The sequence below is a fragment of the Crotalus tigris genome, unplaced genomic scaffold (genome assembly GCF_016545835.1).
Source record: "Crotalus tigris isolate CLP2741 ecotype Arizona unplaced genomic scaffold, ASM1654583v1 scf7180000024441.2113493, whole genome shotgun sequence".
Lineage (NCBI taxonomy): Eukaryota > Metazoa > Chordata > Lepidosauria > Squamata > Viperidae > Crotalus > Crotalus tigris.
The window spans coordinates 1,510,609-1,523,537 of NW_024100610.1; the positions used below are offsets into that span (position 1 = coordinate 1,510,609).

General features: G+C 39.5%; 1 protein-coding gene across 1 annotated transcript; it reads right to left on the reverse strand.

The window, feature by feature from the left end:
• Positions 1-2,002: 2,002 nt before the first annotated feature.
• LOC120302957 (keratin, type II cytoskeletal cochleal-like) lies at positions 2,003-12,664 on the reverse strand. Its single transcript, XM_039331986.1, has 9 exons — positions 11,999-12,664; positions 10,737-10,954; positions 10,240-10,300; positions 8,908-9,003; positions 8,185-8,349; positions 6,972-7,097; positions 3,948-4,168; positions 3,249-3,280; positions 2,003-3,162 (listed from the first exon to the last, which is right to left on the reverse strand). Exons 1-9 carry the CDS (start codon positions 12,536-12,538, stop codon positions 2,771-2,773), a joined length of 1,851 nt encoding a protein of 616 aa, XP_039187920.1. The 5' UTR covers positions 12,539-12,664; the 3' UTR covers positions 2,003-2,770.
• Positions 12,665-12,929: the final 265 nt, after the last annotated feature.

Here is a 12,929-nt window from a genome sequence, read left to right on the forward strand (position 1 = left end):
GCAGTTATTTCATTACTCAAACTAGTCACTGAGCTACAAATATTCACCTTTCTTGTTATGTGTAGTATATGCATTTACCTCCAGCTCACTACTAACCAAGATCTATGGCAGCCAAGTATTAAATGTCTTCATATCATCATCCAGTTATCACAGAAGCCAATTATTTTGGCAAAAAATGGTGCTTGAGTGAGTCTAGAAAATGCTACACAGGAAGATGCCTTTGTATCTTTGAAGATGCCCTGGGGAAATGATTGAAATGACAGATCAATAGTAGCTGAGGAAAGGAGGAAGCTAGCTACTACAGGAAAATCCCACCCACCCAGCATAATTCTAAGCTGTAAAATCCCATCCCACCTAGCATAATTCTGAGCTGTTAATGCAGCAAAAGGAGGCATGTAGTTGCCACTGGTGAATGGAGTGCATTTATGATATTGAAAGGAAGGCAGGAGACAGGAATGCCGGGTTTCCATTGTTGAGAAGAATAGATAAGCAGCTACCTAGCTTTACTGCAGTTTCAAATAAATGATCATAGAGCCAACCAAATGCCAACTTAATTCTTAACGAGGTGAAATTGAATTATTTTACAATCTCAAACTGATCCAGCATCTTTGTGAAAGGGCCACACTGTATGTCTGTGTTCTGATGTGCACAAGACATTATTCATTCATTGGGGGTCAACTATTTGATTTAACCCATGGGTAATTAGACCTACTTCACAGCATGACATGAGATAGTTTCCTGGATACCACCCTAATTTTTAGAACAGATGCAGATAATAAGCAGGAGATAAAACAACCCGATAAAAATCATTTTGAGAAACGAGAGCTATTCCTGAGATTCTGGATGGCAAACTCAAAAAAAGCTGGATGCAGCATCGAAGCTGAAATTAAATTTTTCATATCAGTTTTAGGTTAACAATTCTGAATACAAAGCAGTATTTTTCAAAATTAGACCTTGAGTAGGTTGTTTAAAAACAGCAACTCAAGACCAAAATCCAACCAAAGTTAAGCACGTTTAAGTTCACTGAGATGAAGCACCCATGCTTAAACTACCCCCTTACATCATAATGTTTAAGTTTGGTTGTTCTTATGTTATGCTGGTTTATTTTAATTGGGCTATAGCTGGCCTTAAGGCAAAAAAGAGTCATTATTAATTGGCCTGTCCAATGGAATATATCAAGGTTGTGCACAACCCTGGTTGCCATGAAAAATATTATTCTGAGCAAACATGGATACACACAGAGCATCAGTCAATCACATCTTCTCCTAGCTTCGTACATCAACCACAGAAGACTGCTCCATAGGTCCAGGAGCAGTAGCTTTGAGGTAGTTTATTTATTTATTTATTTATTTATGAGACTTATATACCGCTTTAAGTGCAAGCACTCTCTAAGCGGTGTACACCAGTAAGCAATGTATATATATATTTACATTGCCCCCAACAATCTGGGTCCTCATTTTACCTACCCCGGAAGGATGGTAGGTAAGATTTGAACTGCTGACCTGCTGAACACAGTCAGCTAAAGTGGCCTGCAGTACTGTACTCTAACTGCTGCGCCACCTCGGCTCTTGAGATGTTTGAGATGTTCCTGACAGATGGCACACAACATATCCATGTTTCATCCAATCATGAATGCTCTTTGAACCCAGAGCTCTCCATAGCCCAAGTAAGTAGCAGTGAATAGGCCTATTAATCATTAATATTTTTGCCTGACTCCATATTGCCCAGCCTTACTATATGCTGCTTTATGGGGATCATATTTAGGGATAGATGCACATCTCTAATGTATGCTTCCTCTAAAGAAATCCAATTAATTCAGTGAAGCCTACTCTCAGATAAACAAATATAGAATTATAAATAAAGACCACGTCCTCATGAAGAGTTATTTCCCAGATAATAATACATGGAGTTTGTACAAGCCATTTCAGGAATGGTCCATTTTTTGAAGTAAAATGATATACGTTAAAAAAAACCATATTTTTTTAAAAAATGAGACAACATCTAACTTGACTGCAGTTTATTGAAAATGATCAGCTCCTAAGAAAATGGGAAAGAAAGCCTAAGAAATGAAGATAGGTGCAATATAATCTGCAAAACTGGCCCAAGAATGAATGTTTTCACAGTACAGTCCTTAATTTCTGATTTCCTAACAATGAATTGTTGCTTGCTCAGAATTTTTCAGGACCCTGTCTTTCTGCAAACCCAACTGTTGAGTGAAAATACAGTGCTGGTTTAAGAAAATTAGCATTTAACTTAGCAGTGCAAGTTTGACATGCCTAACATTGATCTAGACATATACAATGAAAACAAATGATCTCCTCAATGAAGCAGGGAACTACAGCAGGACTGAAGAGAACCATCAGTTGGAAGAAGACTCCAGGCAGTGAGGAAAGATTTCTTTCATGCATATCACTACTTGGCAGCCACCAACTAAGCCAAATATATACAGCAGACTGAAGGAAACAGAGCCCAGATTTGTAGTTGATTCATCTCCCCCTTTCATTCAAGCATTTCTCTCTTGGATGTCCTAAAATGGAATTTGGTTATGCTTTCATGACTCGTCATCTAAGGCAACAGAAGCAAGATGGACAATGACTTCCTCAGTGGGGACTGGCTGCAGGTTTCTTCTGAGAGGGAAATAGACCAGATCTTGGGCTTTAGAAGACACAGTTTGTTCTTTTCTGGGTTGCCAGAATGGGGCTGAAAGAGTTGTGTTAACACAAGCAGCTAAAAGATGTTCCTTTCCTTTGGGGGGGACCGGGAGAGATGCCTAATATCTTCCGCTTGATTTGGTGCACGAGCTGGATGTGGTGGTTCTTCGGATGACTGTGCTGGAACCACTTCCTGAGCCATGAGAGAATCCACCTCCTCCTCCACAGACAGAGCCGCCAGCCCCTCTACCACTTATAATGCCACCACTTCCGTAGCCATAGCTGCCTCTGCCAATGCCACCAACAACACCACTTCCAATGCCATCATAAATGCCACCTCCAATGCCGCCGCCAGTGCCAATGCCGCCGCCAAAGCCACCATCGATGTTGCCGCCAATGCCACCACCAATGCCGCCGCCAATGCCAATGCCGCCGCCAAAGCCACCATCGATGTCGCCGCCAATGCCACCACCGATGTCGCCAATGCCACCATAGCTGCCACGCCGCACAGCTGTAAGGAAAACACAGATTTAGTACGCACATCTTCACAACTTTAAAAGCTATAAATATATTCAGGGGAAGGCATAAGTTACTTACAGACATGGACTTGGGATCCTGAGCCACCGAGCCTGTTTAAAGGGAAAAGAAATACAGGTGGTTTTTGAACAAAATTCTCCTTAATGAAATAGTCAATTGCCCAATAGGTTGAGTGATATTTCCACATGACAGCATAATATTAATTATTTAGGAAATTTATATTGCCACCTACTCACACATGGTGACTCAAGGAGGCTTACAGGACACAAAAACTCAATATAAAAGAAATATAATAAAATAATTAAAATAATAAAATAATAACCCCCCCACTTCCCCACCCTGGTGATATATATTATGAGCTGCAGTGTGAAACTCATAAGCATAAATCATCTAATTCTATTTCTTATTTACAAGGTGGATCCCTCCATTCATGAATCCCCATGTCCCACATGCAAACCAACCCACAGAGGGAACACCTTTGGAATCCAGGTAAGGTACAGAGTAAGACCTGGAGCACCCATGTGGCATGAAGCACCAGCCAAGCACATTCACATTTCCAAAGACAAGTCAGAATGACAGAACTTCCAAATCAAAGCTCTTCCCTTGAATTAGGGTGTTAAAATATTTACAAGACAATCTCTGGCTAGTCGGATGTTTAAAAAGACCTCATGCATAGTTATGGTTTGGTTTTAAGCCAGATATTGTTTGTGGACACCTGACCCACTTAGAACCAGTTCTCCTAAAAACCACCAGACACACCTGCTCTCTTCTCCTTCCAGCAGTTTCCTGTACATGGCAATTTCAATGTCCAGAGCAATCTTGACATTCAGCAGTTCTTGGTACTCTTTCAAGAGGCGAGCCAGTTCTTCCTTGTCTTTCACCAAGGCGCATTCCAAGTCATGCAGCTTTTGCTTAGCATCTCGGAGTGCCAGTTCACCACGTTCCTCGGCCTCAGCAATGTCAGACTGCAATTTAGCATACTGCAAGGCAAAGGAGAAAACAAACAGCTCTAGTTGCCACTGTGATCATCTTTTTAAATCTTTATTGATGAAATATTTATCATGCTGCGATTCTATTTTGGGGGGAAATTTTCCAGGGGCTTCGATCAATAGTTCTGAGGTTTTCTCTTTGCACTAAATAAATGCATAAATTAAAATCCATCGTAAATAATGGGATATTTCTGCACTATCACTTGGTAGCACTTGAGAGCTAGAGATGTGCAGATCAGAAAAATAATTAATCCGTGTTAGTGTTCTGAGTTCATTGCTTTGTTTTATTTCACTTTTTAAAAAAAATCTATTAAAACTTATCCTTTCATTCAGCTGTCCAAATGCAAGAGTATTTTAATATAATTACCTCTAATTACATTTTAACATAAGATAATATCAATCTCTACTATTAATTTCCCTGATGTCATTCTTTGTTAATTTACATTTCCTCAGTGTAGGCTTTTAAAATATAAGTTCCCCAGTGTAAACTATTTTTCTTCAGTCAACTTATTTCAGAAACATACTTTCTATACAATATATCTTTCGCTTTTTTTTAAAGTGGAGTTTGGATCTGAGAAATGCTTCTGAGAAATGACTATATGTTAAAAGGAGTCTGTCTTGGTGGCAGAATGCCAATTATAGAAGCACTGTTAGTGATCAAATCAAATGACCTCCTTGTTAATCCTAGGAATTTGATGGTTCATTGTTGATGCTTAGCAATGGTAAAGGGCCCAGCACTCTGTCTGAATATTACAGACTTTTTTTATTCTCTTGTTCCAGTCCTTAGCCCAGATGCTCGATCCAATTTTTAAAAATGTATCATTACTTTTTATTTATTTGAATATATAAGCTGCCAATTCTAATGGATTCCAAATTTCTATCCAGACAAGCCCTGAAATAAATGTAAAATCCTCTGATACATTTTTTTTTGCTATTGTTCCTTTCTGAAGCACCATCAACATATAATGGAGATAGAGAGTTAAATCATTTTACACTGCACTTTTTTTAATTACCATTCCTTTAAAACATGGAACCCTTACTATGATTCCTTCTGCTGTTCAATTTTGAGATTGTGAACTAGGATACTTTCTTTCCCTTATTTCTCCAAGTATGATGGTGATTTGCTTATACTACCTCTGAGTTGATGGGAGAGTTTTAAGACACTTCCTTATATCAAGCCAGATCAAGGCCTTGTCCAGCCATACTATGCTAGACTTGATGTAATACTTTTCTGTGAATGGTCTTTTCTCTGGGCCCATCTGAAATATGAACTCTTCTTACTTTGCTTAACAATCTCCTAATGCCCTTCAGCAATCTACAAGGCATCAGCATGGAAAAGACATATCCTAGAAGCTATTTTGAGTCTTTTGTAGCAAGGCTTAACTTGTCCATGAAGATTCTCGGTTGTCCAGGTCATGGCTGTCTCAAAGGTGCTTTTTTTTCCAAGAGGACATTAAGCTATTTTCCAAAGCACCTGAAGGCAGGACAAGAAGCAACGGGTGGAAACTAATCAAGGAGAGAAGCAACCTAGAACTAAGGAGAAACTTCCTGACAGTGAGAACAATTAATCAGTGGAACAGCCTGCCTCCAGAAGCAGTAAATGCTCCAACACTGGAAGTTTTTAAGAAGAGACTGGACAGCCATTTGTCCGAAATGGTGTAGGGTTTCCTGCCCGAGCAGGGGGTTGGACTAGATGACCTCCAAGGTCCCTTCCAACTTTACTACTATTATTATTATTATTATTATTATTACTTTCTTTGTTTTTCCTTGAAGACATTTCATTTCTCATCCAAAATAGTCTTCAAGGAAAAACAAAGGAAGTCTAGGTTCCTCTTGAAAAAAAGCACACTTGAGAAAAGGCTTGACTTATTGCTCCCTCCCCAGTCCCAAGCCATGACTAGGGACCTTGATTGAGGCTGGAGGACAAGCTTCATAGTCAAAGAAGATCTCTATGAAGAAATTCTTTATCTATATGGTGCATAAATATATGTACCCAAACAGATTCTTTTCAGGTACACGCATCAACACTTGAGCTTCCCACTTGCATCATCTTGTCCCCATAAACCACTGAAGAGCAGTTTAAAATTGTTAAGAGGCTAAGAACGGGGAACACAGTTGAACCATTGGCTCATCCAGTTCAGAATTGCTGACAATGACAAATAACAGATCTTTAAGATCTATAAACAGATTCTTCAGCCCTACCTGAAGATTCCTAAGATATTATTCTTGCCAAACCCGTCTTCTTCCATGAACTGCAGCCCTTTCTTGGTACACAGCCTTTCCTTTTTAACCACTGATTCAGTGCAGAAAAGATTCTATCCCCAAACCAAAGTAATTCACATTGCAACACCCATTCTATTTTGCCACCCTAGCCAACAATGTGACACCTGGGCTTACATAAAGGTAATGCAATTCATCTTGTGTACAAGAAAGCTTCAGCTACGATGATGCAACAAGATATGTGGAGCTGTTGTTCAATCTTACAATGTTGAGAGATGACAAAAATAATTTTAAAGGAGTTTGGCAGGTTTCAGTGAATCGTGTTAAGTTACTGAGGTAGAATGTTATCTGTCTGAGAAACAGAAATGCTTCAAAATCTTAAATCAAATGATTAAAAAAACAGGCACTTAAAATAAATGGTTTAAGAAATAGGCACCTCATGTCCTAAAATAAGATTTTGCACAAGCTCTCACTAAGAGATTCTTTCCCTTTGTAGAGGTAAATTCAACACTCACAGAGTGACCTAGATCTCCCAAGGAGATAGAATTATAATTCTTCCCTCCACATTCCATACCTGCTTCTTGACATGCTCAATTTCTGAACGCAGTCTCTGGATGTTCCTAGTCAACTCTTGAATCTCCTGCCTGGTGTTGCGCAGATTGTCACCATGCCGTCCTGCTGTGTTCTGCAGAGCTTCGTACTGTAGGGCAGAAAAAGTGTAATTTTCCATTTTGCTTCATCAGCTCAGTGGATGACAATGGAAGAAGAATAGCTCAGGGATAGCAAAGGATGGCCCAACAAACATTCCTAAATTACAATTTCCAGCAGGCCCAACCAGCACAGTTAATGGTAAAAGACGCTTGAAGTTGTAGCTCAGCCACATCCAAAGAGCCATGCCTTTCACACTTTATATTGATGTGACATCAGTTTAATTATCATGGTTCCCAGAAAGGGTTTTGCAAAGTGTTGTGCATACTGACTCCATACTTAAGATCTTAGGGCCAAGATGCAAAAGCTGCTAAATCATTTTAAGTCAGATTGCAATTGGCTGGATCAGCGCATGGTTGAAGAGCTTATACAAATGATGCATCAACATCTGTCATGGATATTTAAAGACTATTTTGCCTCAGATAACTGCTTTTTGTCACATTGTTCAGAAAATGAGGAGGCTTAAAAACCTAAAAAGTTTGACTGAAATCGCATTGCAGAGAAATTAGATTCTGAAGAAAGGGTCCTCACAACTCACTATTCATTTCTAGTCTGTGTGTCAGAACTGAGATTGGGCATCTTTAGGACTGACTGCTTGCTCACTAGTCAGATTTTGGGGCCTCCAGCTTCCCTCAGTCTGGCTTCTTTCAAGGTGAGGCAAGACTGCATTTCCCAGAATCCCTAGCTAGTACAGCTGAGAACCTACAAAAACCTACAAGTTACACATTCTACAACTTTGGAAAGCTCCAGATGGGAGAAAGCTGATCTGTCCTGAGAATATCAATCATGGCATTTGCTGCCAAGGCTTTTTTCCGAGAATATCAATATTGTACTTTGGTGAGGGAACTACAAATTCAGTTTTAGAACTCTGTAGAGGAATTAAGGTCCAATTTGCACAGACCGCATAGAGAAAGAGAACAACCATTTAAATAGTTGTCTCAGCAAATGAGTAGAAGCAGAAAGTCCCTACTACAAGGTTCTGGGATTCTGTAGTTTGAATCCTCAGGAGTTTTTGCTTCCTGGAAAAGCATAAGATAAATTAGGGAACTTTATTTCCTTGTCTCAGTGTGATTACTTACTTGGGAGTGATACCAAGACTCAGCCTCAGCTCGGCTACTGCGAGCAATCTCTTCATACTGGCTTCTTACTTCCTCGATAATACCTTCCAAATTCAAGTAAGTATTATTATCCATGCTCACTACTACTGAGGTATCTTGGCCTCCAGTCTGGTACTGAGAGATTTCCTGTGAAGAATCCAAAAGCATGAGTTAGGTTGGCAATCTACCTGATTCCCCCCCCCCGCCGCCCCTTCACCATTCATGTGTTTTTTTTTACTCCCCATAATATGCATTTTTAATTCTTGATTGTATTGAGAGCCTACAGGCTCAGAATAAGAATTAGGATGAAGGCTATTGAACCCTGTTTATTGGCTTCACTATGGCCCTGTGTGCATTTGAACTCAGGAGCTGGAAGAAGGAATGGTTTCCCTGCTTGCGTAGGGTCCTGTGTGTAGGGTCTCCAGATGCCTTTGAAGGCCTTTGTTTTTAGAGGGGTGAAAAAGGAAGAGAAAGTCAGCTATCTCACCATTCTAAGAACATTTGCTGTTGTAATGTGGACATTTGTTGCACTTGTAACCAAAATCACTGAATGGTGTGTCCTGCAAACATGCACTATATAAAATAAGATTCTTTTTTCGAAGAAAGATTCATGATAGACATAAAGACAAATCTGAATTTGGGTCAGTGGGACCTGAGGATACCCTCTTTCTTCTAATTAACCAATAGAACCAAACCATTCCTTACCAGTTGAAAGATTCTTCTCAGGAAGTTAATCTGCTCAGCCAAAGCACCAACTCTTGAATCCAAGTTACTCTTGGACAAATAGGCACTATCCACATCCTACAAGGATCCAGAAGAATGTCAGTGTAAATCTTCAACAAGTCTCATCACCAGTTGGACCATACCTGAACTCTTTTTAGCAAATTTACACAAAGGACCCTGTAAATTCCTGTTAGGTTGTTTAATTTTAAGTCTTCAGCTCTCAATTTTTGAAAGACCACATCAGCAATATGTGAAGAAACAATACACTAGAGAATACATATAAGCAGGAAAAAAAATGCTGTTTCTGTTCTTCATTGACTAATTACAGACAGCAAACCTTTTCAGATCAAATCAGCTTCAACACATGATTTTTTTATGAACAAAGCAATTTTTATATAAAGCTTTTTATATAAACGAAGCAACAGGTTTCATGCAAAGCTTATGTGAAGCAGACAAACATAATTTTGCATCTTTTTTACTAATGTAAACTGTATTCTAAAAGGATCCATTGTGACTTACAGGGAGAACATGTGTGCTGTTCGGGACATATCAGGAGCTATTGAATTTATAAATACGTTCAAAATCCTTTTTTTAATGGTTAGGGAGAGAGGATAATAGGTTTTAATTTCGATGTCAATTTTTTACTTTTAGCCAACTTTGAGGACCAAAATTTGTTATTCAACATTTCTAGTTCTCTGAATTTGACAATGCAGCTTGCTAATAACAAAAGCCATAAAAAGATTAGGAAAATATGAGAGGGGGGGGAGATAGGTTACTAAATATAAACTATACAGTATATGAGAGGAAATCAATTGCAAAACCTACATTTTCAGGGCAATCTTGCTAGTGAATATGCATACTTCTCTAAACAAGAGCAATGTGCATCAAAATATTGCGCATTCACATTTTTGTACAAACTTGACAAAAAGTCTTAATCTTGACAAACAAAAATCTAGAGATTTGCTCTTTTGTATTCATGGTTCTGTGTCATTTCAAAATATGTTTTAATATGTCAGGCTCCTTGAATATGGAAAACAAATGTATTATTTTGTTTTCATAATTTGATAATATGGCGCTTTTCCATATGCAAAGAGATTCAAATATGGAATGTAATCCTATAACTGCATCATGTAGCATTTTTGACAACAGCATCAGGAACAACAAAAAGATAGGCCTACATTGGAAGGGCATGCAAATTGTTGACTATGATGACATAGTTCTTAAAAGTTGGAGAAATCTCAAAGAACGATTCCATTCTATCCCTAGATTATGCCTTCCATGTTTCTAGCAAACTGGCAGATTTTCATCTCTCACCTTTTTCAGCACAACAAAATCATTCTCAGCTGTTGTGCGCCTGTTGATCTCCTCTTCATACCTAGAAGAAAAAGCAAGGTGAGTTTATTGATTTATTGATTTCTCGACGGCAGTCACACATAGACTACAGAAGCCAAGCTAAATACTAAATACAAGAAGCCAAGATAAATAAAAAGCTACCATAATAAACACAAGGAATAGACTGTGAACACATTCCTCAAAGAAGCATGAGGAAATTAATTCTCCCACCTTGTTCATGGAAGTTCCTACACTGATTGTAATGTTATCCCCCAAATGTATATCTATAATGTTAAACTGCAGTATTTATATCCTCCAGGGCTTGGAACAACATGTTCAAAGAGCATTCTTTGTGGAAAGGCTTCTCAAGAACTGTGATCAGTGGCATTATTGTGATCTGCTGCTCATCTGGGGGACAGACTATGACCAGACTGCAAGTGCCAATAACTAAAAGAGACAGTTGTTTCTGAGGTTCTCACTTGTTCTTGTAGTCTTCCACATAATGTTGCATACTCTGGAGCTCTGTTGACAGCTGCCCCTTCTGGCTGCGGATATTTTCAATCTGATTCCTCAAGCTATTCAGAAACTGCTGGAACTCAGCATCCAGATTCATAGTTGGGCCAATGCCTTGTGACTGTCGTTGGAGGATCTGCCATTTGGTTTGCAATACCTTGTTTTGTTGCTCCAGAAAGCGAACCTATAAAAGAAATTACTTGAGGAAGTTGCCATCACAACACATTGGGATAACTGTGGGAATGATTAAAAGCAAAGCTGGACCCTTCCATCTAAATCAGTGTTTCTCAACCTTGACAATTTTAAGGCATGTGGACTTCAACTCCCAGAATTCCACAGCTAGCATTGCTGGCTGTGGAATTCTGGGAGTTGAAGTCCACATGCCTTAAAATTGTCAAGGTTGAGAAACACTGATCTAAATGCACATTAACTAGAGAGACAAGAGTAAACTTATTACGTTCCCTTCTCTAGTTCACTCTTCTTTTCTTTGTAAAATTGAAACTCTGATTATCTGGGAATGAGATGAAGATCTAAAGGACACAAGCATTTTGAGAATTTCATGAATCTCACTGGACTTTCTTCAGCTGCCAGTGGAAATCAATGAAGGGCTTGTTCTGTTTCCTTTAAACCCTATTCTGACCCAGGCACTTTACAAGAGCCAATGTGGTTACTTGTGATGAGCAACAATATTACAGGCAGGCCCAAGAAATGCAAATGCTGCCTCTTTTTTTAATAGACTACAGTTAATGGACACAAACATTTTGAGCAACAAGGCATCATTGTTTGAAAAGCTTGTGCTAGTTTTTAGATTTGGCATTTGCACTGAGCCATTTTTAATCCTTGGCATCTCCAGTTACAGTTTAGGTAGGAGCGTTTCGAGGGCAGCAGCTGATTTAGCATTACAAAATATAGTTTAAAAAAGATGTATGAAAATGTTCAGCATATACAGTATAAGGCAATCAATTACAGCTTGTCTTATAAATTCCACACATGCTAGTTTTCTGTTATCCTGAAATCATTTTGAAAATCTACCTGTTAATGAACACCCTAATTGTTTTTTTCTTGTTTTTTTCTAGTTCTTACCAGCCAGTTGCTTCTATTCATCACTAAACATCCATCCCCAAGACGTTACTAGATTGTTAAGCACAAATTGCATCAAGCTTTATCAGTTGACATGCATTCCATGACATCAATCAAAAATGTAACACTTTCTGTTCTGTTAACCTACCTTGTCGATGAAGGAAGCAAACTGGTTGTTGAGGACTTTGATCTGCTCTTTCTCTTGATTTTTTACTTGCTGTATTTGGGGGTCAATTTCTACCCGGACCGGTTGCAGAAGATTTGGATCTACTTGGACACTGCCAATACCTCTAGATCCAAAGCCAAATATTCTACCACCAAATCCACCTCCTCTTCCTCCGGAACCATCCCCTAATCCTCCATAACCACCCCCTAATCCTCCATAACCACACCCTATTCCTCCGTAGCCACCCCCTATTCCTCCATAGCCACCACCCATTCCACCATATCCACCACCATACCCCCCGCAGATGCTTCCTCCATAGCCAGATCCATAGGAAATCCTTGTAACTCCACCATAGTTATGGAGGCTCCTGCTACCATATTGGCCTCTCATACCGCCACCATATCCTCTGCATGAAGAATAGCTACGCCTGATTCCACCTCCGGTGCCACCACCAAAAGCAGAGCATGAGCTGTAGCCCCTTCTGCTCCCCTTGGAGCCTTGGCAGATGGTCTGGAAAGACATTGCTGTGTTCAAGTCAAAGGAGCAACAGAGAGAATGAAGAGGCCTAGTAGCAGCTGGGGGGAAATTTAAAATAAAGGAGTAGCTGGAGAGTGCTGAGCCCAAAGAAAGCCAAATTCCTCTGGATCCAGAGATGGAATGAGCCTCCCTTTTATGTATTCCAGGGAGGTGTTGGATTTGATTTTGCATGGGCGGGAAAGAGGATATCATTATATTGTGTTCATGGCTTGGTGTGGTTGACAGATCTTCATCTCCAGTTTACCAAACATTGACTCTACCCATCAGCACAGCCCTTCTTACCAAAAGAAAAAAGGGAAGACGAAGATGAGGAGGAGGACCAGCAATCGTGCAATAAATTCAGTGACTAAGATGTCTTAAGCTTGATTACTGTAGC